The sequence below is a fragment of the Anopheles funestus genome, chromosome X (genome assembly GCF_943734845.2).
Source record: "Anopheles funestus chromosome X, idAnoFuneDA-416_04, whole genome shotgun sequence".
Taxonomy (NCBI): domain Eukaryota; kingdom Metazoa; phylum Arthropoda; class Insecta; order Diptera; family Culicidae; genus Anopheles; species Anopheles funestus.
Genome location: NC_064597.1, coordinates 15,542,472 through 15,562,643, shown reverse-complemented (window position 1 = coordinate 15,562,643; position 20,172 = coordinate 15,542,472). Strand labels below are relative to the sequence as shown.

Here is a 20,172-nt window from a genome sequence, read left to right as displayed (position 1 = left end):
TCGCCTTAAACAGCTGTACGGTTTCCATGTTGAGCGTGCGTGCCAAACTGACTGTTCGCAGTTCGATGTTGGGTGGTTTTTATTTAAATGTCCGTGATATTCGGTCGTTTAGCCGTTAGGGAGAGTGTTCTGCCGGGCAGATGGTAAAAATCGATTTTCTAATTGTTGTGTAGCAGGGACAAATGCTATGTATTACAACGGGTAGAATCGGTTAGGTGGCCCGCGTTGCCTTTGTGCGAGGGTACTGGGTGAGCTCGTGAATGTATGGGTACCGTTGTTTAGCAGACGATGCGCGCTTTAATCGGTTGCAAAGCAATTCGAGGGTAAACACGATCGTGGCTAGCAACAGCCCGGCTAAAAGTAACAGGTAGCTGCCGAGTAAGTGCCGCACTTGCAGTACCTCTGCCTGCCCGTTAACGGCAAGCGTTGGGCGTTCGTAGCGCATATCCAAATTTTGATTGCGCCAGTGCACAATGAATCCGGTTGCTTGAACGCGCCAGATGTACCAATCAAATGCCTCCGCGATGGGGCTGGAACGTTTAAAGTACATCGCAAAATGGAACGTGAGCAGCGTCTCGTCCGAGGTGCGATAGTTTAAATCCGATCGGTTACGTTCGTTAAACTTAATGATCTCTTCGCGCGTGTAGGCAAACGCTAACCGATCACCGGTACGGATCGTCTGCTCGAGCAGCAGCAGACTGTCGGCCGATTTGATCAGCTGCACGCGTCCATCATCGAAGCGGTGTTGCGAATCGTCGAACACCTTATGGTAGATGGTTTCTGTCATGGCAAATTGATAGCCGGCTTGCATTAGTGCCGTGAGACTGTGTATGTCGTTCAGCGGTGTCGCCTGTGTTAGAAAGCCTACCAGCGATCCTTTGTAGCATTCGCGCAGCAGCGTAGAATGAATAATCCATAGTAGCAGTACGTAACGGGCTAGCGTACGGCGTGGTTTAGCCGAACCGGGCAATGATTCACCGATAAAGGCACGCCAGAAGCTAAGCGTAACGGAGCAGAGATGTAATGTTGCGAATCCGATCGAAAGTTCTAACACCAGCAGCAGCCAGATCGTGAGCTGGAATGGTTTCAGTAGCTGCTCGAGCGGGCTGATTGTTGCCAGCGCTTCCGGCACGGCCATCACCAGATCGGTCATGTAGTAGTTGTGGGACTGGGTCGTAGTGGACAGTAGCTTCGGGTAGGGAAAATAGCCTCCGACGGTAAAATGCACGGCACCCTTCAGCAGTAGCCCCAGGGCACCATTTGAAGTACCATTTGGATAGATTCGACCCCACGTGCGACCGTCTGTGGGTTGTACGATTGCTACGCTGAAGTTGAGATGCGTTGCGAGCAGATCCACCAGATTCCCTTCGATGCCGGCCAACCGTTGGGTGGGTGTTGCCGTATCGAAGGATTCTTCTTTCCCTTTTACAAAGTACATAAAAGGCGCCCGCTCAAAGCACGCTATTCTTAGCTGGCAGCCGTACAAATTGCGCTCGAAACGATCGTACAGCGCAGTTGAGCCGCTCGTTAGTTTTCCCTCGTGGCACTGGGCTAGCAGCTTCGGGCGGCTACAACCACAGCAGCCCGGTCCGTACGGATCGTACACGTGCAAATCGATACGGGACGCAAGATGACCGATCGCTAGCACCACATTGTGTATGCGTACCTTCCAGAGCCGTCGAAATAAGGTTGTAATCTGTTGCGCACTGCTGATGCTGCCCGTTGCTTGAACTGCATCCTTCCGTGGTATAATGAGCAGCAGAAAGTAACCACGCTGTTCCACATTCTTCGCTACTACTAGCGGTAAATGGCGGTGAAGCTGTCGTAGATCGTCCATTAGGATGAGGACCAGATTGCGCTGATTGTAATCAACCGTTTGCTCATACGGTGCCAGATTGAAGGTGAATGACGAAGCTTCACCAGTGGCATTGTTGCTGTTGCTGTACGCCATCAACGATGGAAGCAATCGATCTAAAAGATCGCTCTGAAACCGATATCCTGCCACACTTTTACTGAGCGTATACACGTTCAGCTCATGCTTAATCGCAACTGCATTTTGGTGCACTATCTCACCGATGCACGAAACCCACCAATCGATGGATTGTTGCTGACCATCGGTCGCACCAAACCTGTTTGACCATGGCAACATCACCAACAGCAACAACACTAGCCTGATGTTGTGGTGCACTCTCATCGGGCAGATGTAACCATCCTAACTGGATTTGGAAGCGCGTTGGATACGCTTCCGTGTCCTGGGCGACGATGCACATCATTTTTTACAGCGTGCTCCTCTTTAATAATCGTTGCATCAAGTATGCTGTTATTAATTCATCTTGCACACGTAAGCAGAGGGTGCGCTTGATCGGTGGCAGTGCCGATGACACAGCGAATACTTTCGCATGTAAAATTCATCGCCTGTGTGCTATTGTAATTACTGCAAGAGAAGGATGAGTGTTAGTCTTTTAATTTTTAAATTCCCTTCCAACGAGAACGTTAAAAACCTTCGTGACCACAGCTTGCACGATGCTTCCGCAATATTAAAAGCCAGATTGGTGCTGTCAAATGCATACGCAGCTGCTGTTATTGTGCTGTGACAGCGATTCGCATACGCAACGACACGTCTGTGCAGCTATGGTTAAATAAATTCAATGATAATCATAAAATAGCATACTAAAATCGCTTCACAGTTTATTAATACAAAGAAAGAAACATAAAATCAATTTGATTGTCTATCATTTATTGTTAATTATTTTATCTTTTATTTTTCATTTTGATCAAGCAGTACTCTTATTTCACCATTGATTATTCCGTATGCCATAACATTGAGCAGCATACCATTTTATGCTGTGAAATTCTTATTTTCGTAACCTACCATTCCATATTGTCTTTTTATGTTTGGTTATTGTAATTTGTTTGAAATATTCATTTTTGTAAGTTTGTTGTTCCTCAAACAATTGCAATGCTATAAAGTGCCATCTGACATTTGTCAGCTGGCAGCTGGTTGATTATATAATTAGGTTCCGTACGCCAAGGTCTATGGAGTAATGAGGGCTCGTAGTAGCGTATGTTCCCATTGATATCTTGCATACAACTCTGCTAGTTGTATGTGTTCTTCATTGACAAAACAAAGATTAGCAATATTTTCATTCATAAAAACAGCAACATATCGTGTTACGCGTATCGGGTGTAACTTTATTGTCCGTTATAAAATCGAGCTGAAAATAAAAGCTACCAAAACTGCATATTATGAAACATGTGCATTCAATAAACCTTGGTTGTGATCTCTTTTTTATTCCATCTGAATTAATCAAAATCTGTCTCGCTCCATATAACTCATAATCCCATAAACATGGCAAAGCGAGATAGTCTGCTGGTTCGGTTATAAAGCAATAAAACTGGCAGTCGTAAACCGTGTGAACATCTGTTAATAAGAAGTCAAAAGTGCGAACGGACAACTTGAAGTATTGTTTTTGTATTAACAATCGCAAAATATAAAAAATCGTTTTATGAAACATTTTGTTCAAGCTTGATAATATATAAACATTGTTCTTTATTGTTGACGATAATTTTTTCGATTAATTATTTTATCAGTTAACATCAAACCTTTCGTGTTTGTATTGCTGGTACAGGGGAATTATTTGCTATAAAACCATAACTATTTTGAATAAAATATTATTAAAAATGTTGCTTTGACGTTGTTGTCTGTAAATTATTAATCAATGATTTTTTTTTATATACTACTAACACATATCAGCTTCATACATATATGAACAACATTTTAGATTATAATTGTGATGCTAGCTATAAACATTTCTGTCAACAATGGTTGTTATTCATTTGCTTAATATTATAAATATTATTATACATTTTCCTTCATTATCCTTAATTTCTTCAAATTTTACCTAAGGATTCAATAACTAAAGGTTAGGGAAAAAATATCCAGTTTGTTTTTTAATTTACACTCCCTGTTGGTAATCGGGCGCGGTGTGGTGGTGTATGTCAGTGGTTCCCAACCTATGGTCCGCGGACCACTTGTCGGTCCGTGGCATAAGCAGAAGTGGTCCGGGGAAGAAATTTTCGGTCGTTGGACCAATTATTTTAACACTTTTTGTTTACCATTTCAAGCGTTTTTACGTGACGGAATCATTTTACGCTTCTCGATGTATCAGATCAGGATAATTATAATTTTTGCTAATGTTTTATGTAAAAAATTGCCTTAACAGCGGTATACATACATTACGAATCTGTTCATAACATGGCACATGTGGGCCGCGATATTCTTAAGTCGAACAAAAAGTGGTTCGGCGATACTAAAAAGGTTGGGCAGCACTGGTGTATGTAATAAGCTTCGCTGGTTTCATACGACAGGACCGGGTCTGAAATCCCATCTGGACCGTCTCCCGTGGCATGGACTGACTGTCTGGCTACGTAGTAGAAGTAAATCTAGTAAGGCAGAAATGCCAGCGGGCATGACCAGCGAGCATGACGGAGAGAAGATGAAGCGAGTTTCTTATGGGAACAGATTAAACCGTAATTTACTTTTATCAAAGCGAATGTTAACTCCTCTCTCTTTATTTTAACATAGTCAGTCTCTCTTCTTGGCTTAACGTCCTCTAAGGTCATGCCGAAATTGTCTGGTTTACTAGACTTATTTTCATCACGTAGCCGTAAAACATGAACAGTTATATAATAAATGTTTGCGCTGTTTCGAATGTAATTTTACAAGCCATCAAGAAACAACAGGAAATAGTATCAAGCGCAGTTTGCGGGAGATGGTTATTTCCAACCAGCATGTTGAAACTGAGCCTCTTATATTTAAGCACTTTATTAGATAAGCCTACTTATGTGATGTTATAATTTTAATGTTGTTTCCTTCGCCTTTTTGGGTGTCTGTTTGTTTCAAATCCTTTGAAATGATTAATTTTCTGTATATTGGGCACACTTAAAAAGGTGTATAATACATAGGTGACCTGGGTATGGTTCTATTTTGTTATCATCTTGGTATATATTTAGATCATTTTCGATAACTTATTTTCGACTATTCTTTACACAGTGCAGCACAGCATCAATAGTAGCCTGCAAAGTCCTGATGCGTGTTTGTATCAAGTCGAATTTTATCTAGCTTTAATGTTTTGTGTGTCAAGTGCGATTATTTGTGTGTAATGATAATATCGTCTTTATCCCGAACAAATCTTATGCCACAGATTCGTATGCAACTATCTTCTCCACTACGATTAGAACACCATTTGTGTTTATTCTTCTATTTTCGTTGCATGAAGCAGTAACTCTGCAAAGAATGCAACTGAACTTAGGCCCAATCCGACGAGCAGAATGATAAAAGGACCCACTATATCAGTGAGCATAAGCTGCTGTCGGCCACGGTACTGGCGGTACGGGTCAGCTAGAAACTGTAACTGATGATACTCGCCGGCCCAGCGTGTAAGCAATCCGGAAGAGACGAACATCTCCAGCAACTTATTGAGTGGACCGAGCAGTGGTGATGATCGCTGCGTGTAGATGGCCAACTTGGACACGTACACACGTTTCCGACTGATACGCAGCAACTGCCCTTCGCGGGTAATATCCCGATTGATAAAGGTGACGGTTTCGAGCGGCATCAGTACGCTCAGCGGTGCGCCTGAAATTTGCAACTGTTGCACGATTGTTCCACGAAACTGTGCCACTGTCACTAGCCGCATGCGTTCTTTAACCGTTGGGTACGCGTCAAATACGAAGCTGTAGTTACGATACATATACAGCTTATATCCTGCTGCTATCAGTTCCGGTACATTCTCCGGCACCGTATGATTGCGGCCCGCCTGTAGAAACCGAAACATTGAACCGGTATAGGCGCTACGCAGTACCAATGTGCCAGCAAGCCACCAGAAGAGCAGCGTGCGGGCAAAATTGCGTGTGGGTGCACGAGCGAGGCCAGCCCCTAGCAGGACATTCAACATACCCGTCCAGGCACTGGCGGGTGTGCGTCCGAGCACTAGACGTTGAAGCGCTGTCGATCCCCATCGGCGCAGGAAACCGATCACCATCAGTCCGATTGTTAGTGAGACAAACAGCAACAACCAGATAGGGCTAGCGAAAGGGCAAAAGAGTAGCTCTAGCCAACTATATGGTTCGCCGGGTGCAACGGCTAGCACCAGCTGGGAGGTGTAATAGCTGAAGCTATTCGCCATATACCGGTTACGGTGCAAAGTAGTCGCCCAGTACCCGATGGTTAGGTTCGCACGAAGATGTCGAATCTGCAAGATGAAGAATGTATGCGGAAGTTTTTACATTAGCATGTTGGAGTTTATATCTCCTCTCACAGCTGTTATGTACGCTTACATAAGCTGCAGCTCCTGTTGATTCATTTCGTGGACCTGCTGTTCCCCATTCGGGCGGATCAACGATGATAACTTGCAGTCGAAAGTTCAAACGTTGCATTAGGGTACGCAACATCAACCCTTCAATTCCCACTAGTTCTTTGCTGGTATCTTCCCCATCAGCACCACTACCTGGGGTCGGGATAATGAAGGGATACACTGGGAATGTCGCTACCACCAGTGGGCAGTTGTAGAAGTTGCGCAACTTGCGTGGAAATAGCGTACGATCGCGATGGATAAATCCGGCTTCTGGTTCGTAAACGTTCCATACGACGGGCAGGGAACGTTCACAGTAGCCCTCACCGTACGGGAAGTACGTGTAGAGCCGTACCCCGTTGATGGCGGCCTGATCCGTGGGTTCTATCAACACAATTGCATTAATGATATATAAGGACCAAAGCGTGCGAAGAATGGCACCGGCAATTTCGAGACTTTGCTCGTTTGGTGAAGCTACTACCACCGTGTAGAAGCCTGAAAAATCGTACAGCTCATCGCTAAATCCATCCACAACCCGTCTGAAGCCTTGGTAATCGGCAACTACCAACAGGTTCAGTACACGCAACTGTTGATGAGGTTCGAGATTCGGTGGCTCGTCTGCGGAATGTTGCGGGTTTGATTCAAGTAGTACCGTCAGCTGAGTGGCGATACGTTTCAGTATCTCATCGATCAATTCCGATGTGTTCTCCCAGCGCAGGTACAGCTGCTTGCTGGTGATCGTTGTATAGTGCTGCTGAATAGTTTCGGCTGTAGCACGTACTAGCAGCTTGTTCGTTGATGCTTGCGACAATATCCCCGGTGGACATTGAAACACCGGTAGAAGCAGCACCGACAGGAACAGCAAACTTGTACACGTCAGTGGGAATCGCATTGCACAGTTTGACTGTCGTGTTTGCCGTCGTCAGAGATTTGGGATGTGAGCAATTAATGTCGTGTACGACGAGTATTTATGTGGGCCGGAGGTATAGCTGCGCCGAAGGAACCAGTCCAAGCTCTTTTAACACGCGATGAGCTTGAAAATGAATCTTCATAATCATTTAATCATTAATGCAGCCATGCAATCGAGCCCAGCGGTACCATAGAGCGTGTGCAGCATAGTAACAGACTAGGAATAGAGTCTGTGAAGTATTCTCTGAAAAACGAAGCTAGCTCATGAGGAATGTTAGTTGCATGCGCCTTTATCACCTGATAATCTTCCGATCTACTAAACGAGCAAGGTTAGTAGACTTCGAGGCTAACCACACAGATAATTTATGTTTTTCCACATAGTAAAATCGCGGGTGGTTTTCATCGTTTCTAATTTTGAGATTAAATAATTTTAATGTCCCTGCTAAACACTAACTTTAATGTTTAAATATAACAGTCGAGTGTGTTTTTATTTTTTGAAATTAATTATCTTTTTCTCATTTTATTGCGTTCATATGAAACGGTTTTCTAAAAATTTTGTTACTAATTACATAACATTTTATTTTTTTTCTTTTCTAGAAATGCGGCAAATCGGTGTTCAGCCTAGCGATGTAAGAAAATTATGTTTTTTTTTGTGGATTTTTAATTATGTGCTAGTGTAAAAATGTTCCACGTGCAGTACGATGTCTTGACCGGTAAGTGTAAAAACATGGTGTAATTAGGCTAATGGTGATGGATTCTTTAAATTATCGTCTGATGAGCTTTATTGCATAAAATTTCGTTTTGATTGTTATTTAACATACAACATATGCTAGCATGTCCTTGCTCATCAATAAATGTACTATTTAAATGGTTTGGTAGTCGTCCTTTTGCGCGTGTGCCTTGCCCAACCAAGCTCGGCGAAGAATAGTAAGGTTGAGGCAAGTTGCATACCGAGCAGCAGTTGTAGTGCACCAGCCAGTTGCTCTAGATTGATCGGTGTCGGTTCGGTTCGACGGATGGGTCGACTGGAGCCGACAAATTGATAATCACCATAACGGCCGGACCAGTATTTGAGCAAACCGGACGAATCGATTCGCTCGACGTGTTCGTCGAAGCTATCGGTAAGCATCGATCGTTTCGGGTAGAGTATGGTAACCGTATACAGGCCCATCGTTTCGCGCGCAACCAGCAACTGTCCGCCCTTGCTCCGGCCGTGCTGCGCATTATAGTAGGCAACGTGATCCCGCGTACACATGGCAACATTTGGATCGTCCGGATGCGTACCCATCCACCGCAAATGGGCGGCAATGCTGTCCGGTACGTTGGGAAAGTACCGTAGTCGGGGTAGCCTGTGAGGAAACTGTTCAAAATACCGGCGCGCCGACTTGCTGATGTGGTACAGTGCGCCGGAACGATCGATCTCGGCTAGCGTCCTCATTGGCGAATGCATTGAGGCACGCTGCAGATACTGGAAGAGTGATCCCTGGTAAAGTACATTCAGCAGCAGCGAAACAAGCATCCACTGGGATAGGAGTGTGCGAGGAAAGGTACCGTACGGTGTAAACGGTAGCGGGGCAGCTAGCAGTACACGCACAAGGTTCAGGATTGGTGAATGGAGTTGTCGCTCGCCGGTAATGTAGCGTCGCACGATGGCACGTGTACCATCGTTGGGCAGTAACCGGAGCGCAACGATTACAGCGAAACCGATACCGCCACAGATCCCGACTGCCAGCCAGATAGTGAATTGGAAGGGTTGAAACAATTTTTCGAACGCGGTATAAGGTCTACCGGACGGTACCACGACCACCAGCTCGGTGGTAAAGTGTATCTTTCCCGCCTTCAGCATGGCGCTTCGCTCGTACGACACCCCGAGACAGGAAATTCCAAAATCTACCTCCTCGGTGTAGATCATGCGCATAATACCGGTACTGTTCTCGAACGCTGCTTCACCCCACTGTTGGGCGCGCGGTGGTACACGCACATTCACACCAAAGTTTAACCGCGCGGCCAGGCTACGCAACAGATCACCCTCGAACCCGGACAGGGCAGGACCATCGGATCTGAAACCGGTCCCAAGACCCACCGAAAGGACCGTAAATGGGCGCGTTTCGAAGCTACCGACACGCAATGGGCATCCGTGGAACTGGATGTTTTTCGGCGGATAGAAGTCCACACCGTACAGGATGGTATCGTTCGGCCAGGTGAACAGTAGGTACGGCTTCGGAATGCGACACAGTCCGGGCGAATAAGGATAGTACGTCCAGAGTTGAACCGGTCCGGTTTGGTCTTCGCTGGGTCGCAGTGCAACTACCACGTTTACGATTTGCCGCATCCATAGTTCGTGAAAGATATGATTGACGGTGCCGAGCGTTACCAGTGCATCCTCCAGCACGATCAGATAGCAACCGGAAAAGTCGAACCGATCCAACGTCAGCTCCGGGAAGATGGTGCGCAGCGCATCATAACTCTCCGCCAGCAGCACGATACGCGACCAGGGTGGTTGCCGATGGTCACGTGTTTCGATACCTTCTAGCTGCACCACTAGCTGGCCTCGTCCGTGCTGCACCAGTAACCGTTCCAGAAGATCCTGCAACCGCCACTGTCCCTCCTGGGTTGCACTTCGTACGGTTAGGAATGTAGTGGCAAACGGAGTCCGAAAGTGGGTGTGAAGAATAATACCCACAATGTCGGCCATATTGGTGTGCGTGGATACGAGCGGTAAAGGAAGTCCGTAGAAACACCAGCACGGTGCAAGCGTTCCAACTACTAGAGCGACAATAAAGTGTGCGTATCGGGACACCATTGCCGAACAATATGCAGCACCATTGCAGCTTACCGCAGCCTTTATAAGAGCGCGAACAGCATGGATGCAGTAGCTCATTACACGGGAAGAGGGATCCTTACGATTGTGTAATTCGGTTGAACAATAGCGGACAATGGCTAATGAGTTGCTGATGGAATGAAAATATTCCATGTCGTAAAAATATCGTCCACTGATGGAGCAGATTGTTATGCAAAATGTAAAGGTCCGGTGCTAACCTTCAGTTTGTAAAGCGATGGCACTGCTACTGGTAACGACACTGCTGACAACGATGTTAGTACTGTGCGCGACCGAAGTTCCACTAGAGGGTAACTGTTCCAACAAGAACCAACTGATGATGCTGCTGCCGGAAGTGATATCCAGCATACTGATGCGCTACTTTCGGCACCCCTATCAACCGGTACAGTACTATCTGGCAGCCAACAATGCCGTCCATCAACGGGAACAGTGGGATGTGGTTGGTTTGGTACTGCAGCTCACCAGTGGCCACTGTACGGCGATGTTCGGGAATCTTGGTGATCACCTAGATGGATCGGGCCCAATAGTGCAGCGGTCACACGCAATCCTTTTCGGGGAGGATGTGGATGCATTCGAGCGACTGCTTGGAAACTTCAGTACCACCGTTAATGATTACTCCGGGCGCTATCTGCTTGTTCTGACCTCGCCAACCGCACAGCAGAATATCGAGTGGAGTCGGCTTTTTAAACTCCTCTGGCTGCGACACATAGTGCACGTGAATGTACTGCTGCCGACAGCAGACGGTACAGTGCGGGTATATACCTACGAACCGTACTCACCGAACCGTTGTGCCGATCCGGTAGTGAAGCTGGTGATGGTAATCTTCGCCGATGGTATCGTCCGTAAGCAGCACCACAACCTATACCCTCGGCGAAGACTAACTAGTCTGCATAACTGCACCCTGCAGGTTGGTTCGTTCGAAGCGAAACCGTACACCTTTCTCGAGCGTAAAGTCGACGGATATATGGAGCTTGGTGGATTCGAGGGCGATCTGTTACGTCTGCTCGCTCACCGGTTGCAGTTTCGGGTAAATGTGACCGAGTCACCGCATCAGGTCCAGTGGGGATTGATGGGATCGCCCGGTAATAGTACCGGCACGATGCAGCTGGTACAGGACGAGCTGGTCGATCTGGTGATTGCCTGCATGGCGTTGGATGTAACACGTTCATACTATCTGAAACCGGGCTTTGCCCACTATACGTCCCGCATCCTGTTTGCCGTACCGCAGGGTCGCTCGTACAGTGCGTTCGAAAAGCTGTTCCGCCCGTTTCGGATTGACATCTGGGCGGCACTTGGTGGGATGTTAGGTGCGGTCGCAACCGTCGTCGGTGTGCTCAGCTGTGGTCGGCGTGTCCGTACGTGGCGGAGGTTCGTGTACGGCCCATCCGTACGCATGCCACTGCTCGGTGCACTTTACTTGCTATGCGGTGGGGCGGTCGTTGTGGTACCGAGACGTAACTTTGCGCGTTCGTTGCTTGCGCTTTGGCTCTGGTTCACGTTCGTGTTGCGCACGGTGTACCAGGGCTCGCTTTACCTGTATCTGCAGCGTAGCGCTACCTATCCACCGCTCGCTACGCTCGACGAGATACATCGGTCTACGCTTCATTATCACATGGTAAACATTGCGATGCGATTCTTCGTCGATCGGCCGGACATTAAGCCACGGACACGCTTCATACCGGCCGGGCTGGATACGTTGGGTGCGCAGGTAGCCGGTATGGCTAGCCGCTACCATGACCGGGTCGTCGTCTGCCCACAGGACATGGTCGCGTACAACAACAAGCTAAACAGGTTGCACGGGAACGCCGAACTCATACAGGTGACGCGCGAATCAATTACACTCTTTCCAGTCACGATCTACTATCCGAAAAAATCGTTCCTCACGCAGTTGTTCGACCGAGAAGTAATGCACATTATCGAGAGCGGTCTGATGGAATACTGGGTGCGTAACTATGGTGATTATGATTTTGAAGCGAATCGCCGTGCGCCTCAAAATACTGGTGAACCGCACAAACTTACCCTGCAACATCTCGAAGGTGCTTACCAACTGTGGCTCGCTAGTCATCTACTGGCGATGATGGTTTTTCTACTCGAGCGAGCATCCTTGCATTCACCAATGTTACGACGCGTGTTGGAATTTTGTATGGATTAGAAATCTTTGTAAGGGAATATACTAGAAGCGGCAACCAAAGAGGAACGGGTACCAGGACGTAGATGGACATCAGAGGCAATAAATACGTACAATTAGATGATCAGAGTAACGAATGGACTTACTTTTAACATTTTTTCATTCGTCATGTACAGTCATTGTCCACGGTTTGCAGGGTTGCTCCCCCGAAAGGTCCTGTCGAGATATACAAACCTCAACAATTTCTTTAAAATATGATTTTTTACTGATTTTGCTTCGTCAATTCGTTAATCGAATGTCGATTGTACTCTGTACTAGTAAAATTGTCACCTCAGGTATATTATTTACTTCTGCCAACATCCATCCATTTAATGTTAGCACTTTTGTGTATGTTATTTAAATAGCATGAGTTTTGAGTTTTCTTTCTTTTTTTTGCGTAGCAAATCTTACCTATATAAATGACACACCCATCCGCCACACAAGTTGTTGTATCTTGTGTGAGCAAACCGGGATGGACATGGCATCATTATTAGTGAAGATATTAACATCACTGTCACTAATGTCCGGATGTATAGCGGACGGTGGAATAAAACATTTACTGGTGCGCGAAACGGTTGGGAACCATTTTTCGGAGGTGATTGTGGACGCACTGCACCGGTACTATGTGCAGAACCATTCGTCAACATTGCTGATGCGGTTGTCCACCGTCAGCCGGCAGACGTACGAGCTGCAGTCGGACATTATGGACGAGGTGATGCAACGTACGTCGCACAGCATTGCGTACGAGTACCGGTCGGTAACGTACCATCGCCCGTCCCGACGGCCACGCATCTTTAATCTTGCATTCATAGACGGGTACGATGCGTTCGAGCAGCTGTTCAGTTCACTCGATCCGGCACAGAACGATTTCTCCGGGTACTATCTGATCGTGCTGACCACGCTCGATACAGCTCGGCCGGAAATGCTCGCGCATATGTTCACCTTGCTGTGGACGTTGAACGTGATTAATGTGAATATCGTTACGGCGGACCTACAGGACTATAGTCACTGGCAGAGTGTGCTGATGTATACTTACTACCCCTACACGCCCGCCGGTTGTGAACGGAACGTGCCCCAGCTGGTACATCGGTTCCGTAAGGGGGCGCGCCGTTACGACCAACGGATAGAGCTGTTTCCAAACAAGTTGTCCAATTTTCATCAGTGCATTATCACGGTCGGTACGTTCCATTTGCCACCGTATATGTTGCTGTCGCGCCGTTACGGTCAGCTACGGTACGGTGGTTTCGAGGGTGATCTTTTGCGTGCGCTCAGCGTGAAGCTTAACTTTACCGTGCGTTTGATCGAACCGGAAGCGGGTGAACTGTGGGGTCGGCTACCGCCCATCAACGGGACCGAAGCGGACGCGTCGGGATGTGTACGATTGGTACTTACCGAACGGGTCAATCTAACATTGGGCCGGTTTGCGATCCGCGGTGATCGAAACCTCGTGATGAAGTGCAGTCGTAGCTATTACACCGTACGGATGGTATTTGCCGTACCGGCTGGTCGTGAGTACACACCGTTCGAGAAGCTGTTCCGTCCATTCGCCCGCTCAACTTGGTCGTTGGTGACACTGTATCTACTGGTAGCGCTCTGCGTCATCTACATGATCCGATACACCCAGTTACCGCATCTACGCGACTTCGTATACGGACGTGGTGTATCCACACCAATTCTCAACCTGCTCAGCATACTGTTCGGTGGTGCACTACAACAGCTACCCGTGCGCAACTTTGCCCGCACGTTACTATTTCTCTGGATGTACTACTGCTTAGTGGTGCGGACTTGCTACCAAGGCTCACTATTTGAATATTTGCAGGAGCACAAAAACTTCAGCCCAGTGCAAACGGTTGATGCGCTGGTAGGACAAAACTATCACTTCTACTCCCTGTACGGATCTTCTCTCTATCTGCAGCAGATGCCCAGGATACTGTCACGGTACGTATCTTAGTATTTAACATATCTCCATCCTTTCAACTTAATGGTGACTTTCATTCCGGTTTCTCACTCAATTTAGCATTACCTGGTTAGAGGATGAAGATGCATCGATTGAACGTCATCTGTCACGCTTAATGACCCAGCAGGCACCGGCCACCGCTCTCTTCACCGACATCGAACGTATTGCCTACCATAATCGCTTTCATGCACGTGATGGTTTCGTACATGTGGCGAACGTAGTACTAGTACGGCTGCCGATCGGTATGTACTACCCGAAAAAATCTTGCCTTGCTAATCAATTTGATCGTGAGATAGACAGCTTGCTTACATCCGGCTACGTTAGTTACCAGTTGGCTCGGTACGTGAATTATGATGCGTTTCAGGAACCATCCGCGTATCACCATGTACCGAGACCGCTCACCATCGATCACCTTGTCGGATGTTTCGAAACACTCGGCGGCTTGCTGCTGGTAGCCACCGGTTTACATCTCCTCGAACTCATATCACGCCGGTTCGCAACTGTCCGTACACTGCTTACCTTTCTGCAGACGGTGTAGGAGTGCCGTGTGATAATGCTTTGCAAGCGGTACGGTATATCATGCCTACCCTACTAGAAATGATGGACGCGTAGTGCGTTTGCGCGCCATAAAAGAAATTTTGGTGGGGAGATGTTTTGCTATAAAAACGGTTTTGAGCGACAAAAGCGGTACTAACGTTACCGAGTCAGTCGTGTTCCCGACATTGGTGTGCGATGATGTCGTTTCTAAAGTGTCTGTATTTTCTGAACATCACAGTCTCTCGCTGTCTTTGAAGCAAACCGTCACATGCGTTGCATCTCACTATGTAACCCATAAATGTTTGACTGATTTTGTATTGGTTCACTTACATGGGTTTTCTACTCCTACTTATATTTCAATATTCTATTTCTTTTTTTGTTTATTATTATATTACTTATATTACTTTTCACTTTATTTTTTTTTTGTTATATTCATGTTTTCTTTATTTCAATTTTTATTGTATCCACAGTTTTATAATATTTCCATCAGTAATGTCAGAGTGTTTTTTTAAATAGCTTGTGAACTAGTCCACGCAATGATGAACAGAGTTTTATGGTACTTGTTATGGTACTGATCCAGTGGATTTAGTTACGCCGGCATGTAAAGTATCGCACCGTCTGACAAAACTAAATTCACAATATATTTTTAAATTAAATCTCTCAACTAATATTACTACGTTTCATTATACTTAGTGACTTAGTGATATTCATCGAATATAATGGTTAGGTATCATATATTAATATTATATGTTAGTCCGCAAACAAAACCATTTTAATTCTGAATGATAGAAAGATTTGTTGAAGATCAATTAATGCAATGTTTCAGCTGGATGTCTTGACGATTATTTATGATATTCCAACATTTTTTATTATTGCCTTTATATAGAAGCAGCGATTTCTGTTCTTAAAATTACTTAATTTCAAGATTCACGAATATTTTAAATTCGCCATTTAGTTGTTATATATAGACTGCAAATGCATATTACATGATGCACAGGATGTACAGACTCTGGTAGGCTTTGTAGTGACATCCTTTCCTTACTTTGCTCACCACCAGCCACGTCTGGTTTGGAGCTGGATCGGTCTTTTGTACGTCTTTCGTTGCAAACCCGCTATACTCCACCGGCCACCTGTCTGGTGGACGTGTTGAAGTTTAATTAAAAACTTTTTAATTACGTAACCTCAAGGCCATTTTCAACAAGTCTACACTGTGCGTGGTATGTCCCCTTCCCTCCTACCCCATGGTGGTAGGATGAGAAAAAGAAGGAGCAACAGTGGGTGGTTTTACCCACCAATCGTTTCCTTATGTTATATTTCTGTTTGCTCCCGAAAAATGTGCAACATTTTGATAATTGTGCAATCGCTCGGCTTTTGTACGCAATTTTGCTGTTCACGAATCCTTTAACTATTTTGTGTAGCGTGCGTGTGTGAGAGTGTATACACAATTGTGTATGACGTTGACCATTCTTGTACTGTCGCTGCGAGTTGGAAAGGAATGATACGCACCTTCCACTTTGCTGTGAACCACAGGATAAGAAATTAATTATTCTAAACATTTGGGCGCTCTTTTGACGAAATAGTTTTTTCCCTCGATTCCGTGGGAAACTTGTTGCCGAATTGTTGGAAACAATGGCAGCGCCCATGATTAAGTGTCAAGTGAAAAATGTTCCCCATCATAAGTATTTGACAGCTGATTCGTTAGCAATTTCTGGTTCCAATTCTTTTGTCCATGGTGGATGTTTCTGGGTTGGTAAAAAAACAAAATAAACAAAATAAACAAAAATTCCTAGTTCTCCATCATGATATTTTCATATCTTGATCGGTTTTAGTATTGAAAATGTTAAAAAAAATTAACTTTCGATTTGTGTTTCTTTTGTCTGTTTGTTCATCTGTCTGTGGGAACGTTAAACTGCATCATGCCCATGGTCGTTAAATATCGACCACATGATGACACAGCGCGGCCCTGTGACCGAAACACAACTAAATAAAATTCACTATTTAGCAGCACATACTGTGCGCTGCAGCGGGTGCTGAAGTTTCTGTTTTACTATCTCCGTACGGGAATTTTCCTATCGAGTTTTTTTCTCCCCCTTTTTTATGTTTTTACATGAGCTTTCGGAAATTGTTGGTATGATCCCAACGCTTGATGGCGGCACAGAGTCTGTCTGTCATTTCGGTCATTTCGTACTGTGGGCGTTTGGGTGTATGCGTTTGTGGTACTATTAATTCGTCCTTGATGAGGTTGAAGTAAGTAAAGGGAAAGCTAAAGAGGGATGTAAAGGGAAAGCTAAAGAGGAGCTAGAGAGGGATTCCATTGGAGACAATTGTCCGCGTGCGTTGGGTAATCAAGTTGGGCTACGCCACGCCATAAAAACGTATACACACACATATATATATATATATACAGGTGCACGGCGGGACGGGATGGCGCCCGGACAAACGAATTGTGATGAAAATTTAATCAATATTTACTGTAAATCGGCACCCTTGGAAATGGTACGGTTTATAGGCACAAGGTATGGTGCCGTTGTGTTACTATTAATGTTGCACTACCGTATCCTCGTTAACTGACCCATTGTGGGTAGTGGTAAATCATCCATGTATCGTTATTATTACCGATGTTTTTTTGTTTTTTGTTTTGTTCGGTTTGTCTTTACTTTACCGCCAGTGCTTGTCCCGTGGCGTGCTCATAGCGTTTCTTTCGGTTTGGTTTTTAAATCGTAATATTTGCATCCGGTGCGCTCGGATTTACTCTACTCTAATACGTGTATTTATTTTACATCATCCCGGCGGGGGATGATGTGTATCAGTCACGCAAACGGGCGGCATGCATAATGTATAGCACGGGTCAGTTATGTGTTAGTTGCTTTTTTGACGCAAGGTAATGACTTGTGGTTCATTCACAAAATTGTTTCATCATACACACACACATGCGATAATTGATGGTGTTGTACTTTTCGCTGTATTCAGGCTGGAGACATGGATAGTTATTTATGGATGATTATTCCGAATGAATACATCTCATCATCTAAGTAAATTTTTCGTTTATATTAATACAGTGTTTCTCAGATGAAGTTTGAAAGTACATCCACTTGTGAACGCTTCGTTATTATTATTCTTTATTGAGCTTCGCTTAGATTTAAAGCTGAATAGCTATCATTATATAATTATAATTATATAATTTGAATTATATAATTTGAATTATATAATTTGAATTATATAATTTGAATTATATAACTATAATTATACAACTACAATTAAGCCTAATTCGATTTAGAATCAATGTGATGTTTTCTTAAAATACGAATAATAACGATTTCGACGATCCGGTAGTGTATGAGGTGGATGTGTGAGGTAGGTCCGACGTAATAATAGGACCATGTATCGAATCCCATACCGGTCGTATATCCCTTTAAGATGAACGTTCACAAGAAACGTAGATTCTTTTGAACGATTCTTGATTCTTTGATTCTTTTTAAAAAAATCCCATGTTTAAATATTTGGGACGATTGATTGAATCTAACTGTTCAATTTTTTATTTTTATTTTTTTTTATTATTATTTTTATTTTTTATTTTTATCTAAAGCAAACAATTAGATAAAGTAAAGTTTAAATAAGTAAAATATATCATATGGTGATTCTGTATAGATTTTATTAAAATTGTTTAAGTTTTGACTGTTGATCAAAGCAACGATATTTACACATATGAAGGATGAAGCCTCTTACAGAGCTTCGCAATTGGTATCAATACTGGTCTGCAACAGCAACAATAACAACAACGAATAAAAAATCATGCTGACAGACGTTAGTAGCTTGTGGCACGGTTGAGATCTTTGTCGGCAAGTGGTTAGGAGCGATAAATAATTCATCCTATTTTACTGTCATTTGTCTCTCCATCTTTTCCCCATACTGATTGGAACTCCGGTGCTAGTTGCTGGAGTTTATAAACCAAACGACACAGAACCGTTCTCCAGAATTGTCCCGGGATGTACTTTGTTCGGGTTGGGCTGTTGCGTATGTGTGTGTGTGTACATATAAGACTTTGACTTTGTTGAGAAGCTCAGACCAGGTCCCCAATCGTACTACTCCCGAAGGAGGAATTGTGATTGCAATGCGTGTAGCCCTTCGTTAAGGGTCTTTCGCCAATGCATACCAACCCTGAGATAATGCACTTAGGCATCATTTTCCTTCTCCATCATGCTGTGAGTAATCGATATCGATATATTTTACCCGCCAATTCAATGAATTGCATTGAAATTGGAAAGAGATGCACAAGGCTTTGAGGGTTGTTCCTACACATGGCCATGCACAGGGTACAATGCAGGTTGCGAGGGAACGGCAATGACAGTCAATTAATCAATAACGCACGGTGCAACTGAATGTCTGCTTCAGCATTTGTTCCATCCGAACAGAATGCGGTGCATTACCCTGTGGCAAGGGGAAGTAAAATTGTTCAGCATTATGTCACAAATCATTGCTGTCCAATTTCCACCTGCTTATCGGCCAGGTACTGAAGAATGTTTGTCTTTTCCGAACGATTTAATCGTGCAGCGAAAGAAAAGGATCCAACCGAGGACAACTCAACCCCGCGTCAACGGGAATTTCATTTAGACCGGTTTGGCCGTACCATATTCGACACAAATCAACCAATAGTTTGTTTTGTTTATATTTCACACGTCGGCAGAATCTGCCGTGATTCGTACCATCTACATCAATGAGTTACAGTAGCCCGGTTCTTTACATAGGCTACATCCAAACCCATTTCGTGAAAGGTATCCTTTTTGCAGCAGTTCGAGCTAATGAGATCCCCGGGATGTAAAACATTCTTAAATACCCACCCACACAGTTGGCTGGTGATGGCCACTTTTAACTCAAACATTTAATCGGTTTACCGATCGGAGACGGTATTGCCCATCTTCGTTCGGCAACTTGCACATTTTGTTGCTTTGCTAACCATCAAATGCTAATATTGTTTTGTGGATACGGCTTTCTTCCGTAAGTGTTGCGATGTTGTTACGGGCGAAAGGGTTGTTTACGTGACCGAAGAAACTTCTCAGCATTTAGGATGTTTGACGTGTGCACAAATATTTGTTTGGGATTCAAAACAGGGTAGGTAGTGACGTTCGGTGTGTGTGTGTGTGTTACTATGGTTCACCGCATAGTACACACCGATGTGTTATGATGGTTAAAATATGGCTGGGAACGAAGATACTGTTTGTTTCAAACTACGGATATTTTATAACTACAAACATTTTATATGTGATTCTCGCTTAGTTTGTATTCATGCCCCCAAAAAAGCCAAAAAACCCCACAAAAGACGTTTTTGATTGCAAACGTTTCGTATTCGTATATCTTTTTAGTTATTCAATATATGGTGTATGTGTAAAATTCACGATATTTCAAATTTCTG

At 44.7% G+C, this 20,172-nt stretch overlaps 4 protein-coding genes across 4 annotated transcripts; 2 read left to right on the top strand and 2 right to left on the bottom strand.

Moving 5' to 3' along the window:
* Positions 1 to 211: 211 nt before the first annotated feature.
* On the bottom strand, positions 212 to 10,616 carry LOC125762372 (uncharacterized). The gene is made up of 4 exons (XM_049424380.1): positions 8,123 to 10,616; positions 6,340 to 7,219; positions 5,349 to 6,254; positions 212 to 2,212 (listed from the first exon to the last, which is right to left on the bottom strand). Exons 1-4 carry the CDS (start codon positions 10,234 to 10,236, stop codon positions 212 to 214), a joined length of 5,901 nt encoding a protein of 1,966 aa, XP_049280337.1. The 5' UTR covers positions 10,237 to 10,616.
* LOC125771290 (uncharacterized) lies at positions 6,108 to 8,108 on the bottom strand. The gene has a single exon (XM_049441790.1). The coding sequence runs from the start codon at positions 7,243 to 7,245 to the stop codon at positions 6,196 to 6,198; it is 1,050 nt and encodes a 349-aa protein (XP_049297747.1). The 5' UTR covers positions 7,246 to 8,108; the 3' UTR covers positions 6,108 to 6,195.
* Positions 10,319 to 12,688, top strand: LOC125762366 (uncharacterized). Its single transcript, XM_049424367.1, has one exon. The coding sequence runs from the start codon at positions 10,319 to 10,321 to the stop codon at positions 12,251 to 12,253; it is 1,935 nt and encodes a 644-aa protein (XP_049280324.1). The 3' UTR covers positions 12,254 to 12,688.
* Positions 12,689 to 12,740: 52 nt separating this feature from the next.
* On the top strand, positions 12,741 to 17,731 carry LOC125762363 (uncharacterized). Its single transcript, XM_049424351.1, has 2 exons — positions 12,741 to 14,206; positions 14,286 to 17,731. Exons 1-2 carry the CDS (start codon positions 12,741 to 12,743, stop codon positions 14,761 to 14,763), a joined length of 1,944 nt encoding a protein of 647 aa, XP_049280308.1. The 3' UTR covers positions 14,764 to 17,731.
* The last annotated feature ends 2,441 nt before the right edge of the window (positions 17,732 to 20,172 follow it).

What these genes read in the sequence shown, in the direction of transcription:
- LOC125762372 (XM_049424380.1), bottom strand. Translation starts at nt 10,236, where the DNA reads ATGGAATATTTTCATTCCATCAGCAACTCATTAGCCATTGTCCGCTAT. An exon ending in ACTACCAAACCATTTAAATA is followed by an intron (nt 7,220 to 8,122) that starts GTACATTTATTG and finishes GACGTGTACAAG; the next exon opens with TTTGCTGTTCCTGTCGGTGC. An exon ending in AGCTTATGCTCACTGATATA is followed by an intron (nt 2,213 to 5,348) that starts GTGGGTCCTTTT and finishes AAATCCAGTTAG; the next exon opens with GATGGTTACATCTGCCCGAT.
- LOC125762363 (XM_049424351.1), top strand. Translation starts at nt 12,741, where the DNA reads ATGGACATGGCATCATTATTAGTGAAGATATTAACATCACTGTCACTA. An exon ending in ATGCCCAGGATACTGTCACG is followed by an intron (nt 14,207 to 14,285) that starts GTACGTATCTTA and finishes CACTCAATTTAG; the next exon opens with CATTACCTGGTTAGAGGATG.
- LOC125762366 (XM_049424367.1), top strand. Translation starts at nt 10,319, where the DNA reads ATGGCACTGCTACTGGTAACGACACTGCTGACAACGATGTTAGTACTG.
- LOC125771290 (XM_049441790.1), bottom strand. Translation starts at nt 7,245, where the DNA reads ATGCGATTCCCACTGACGTGTACAAGTTTGCTGTTCCTGTCGGTGCTG.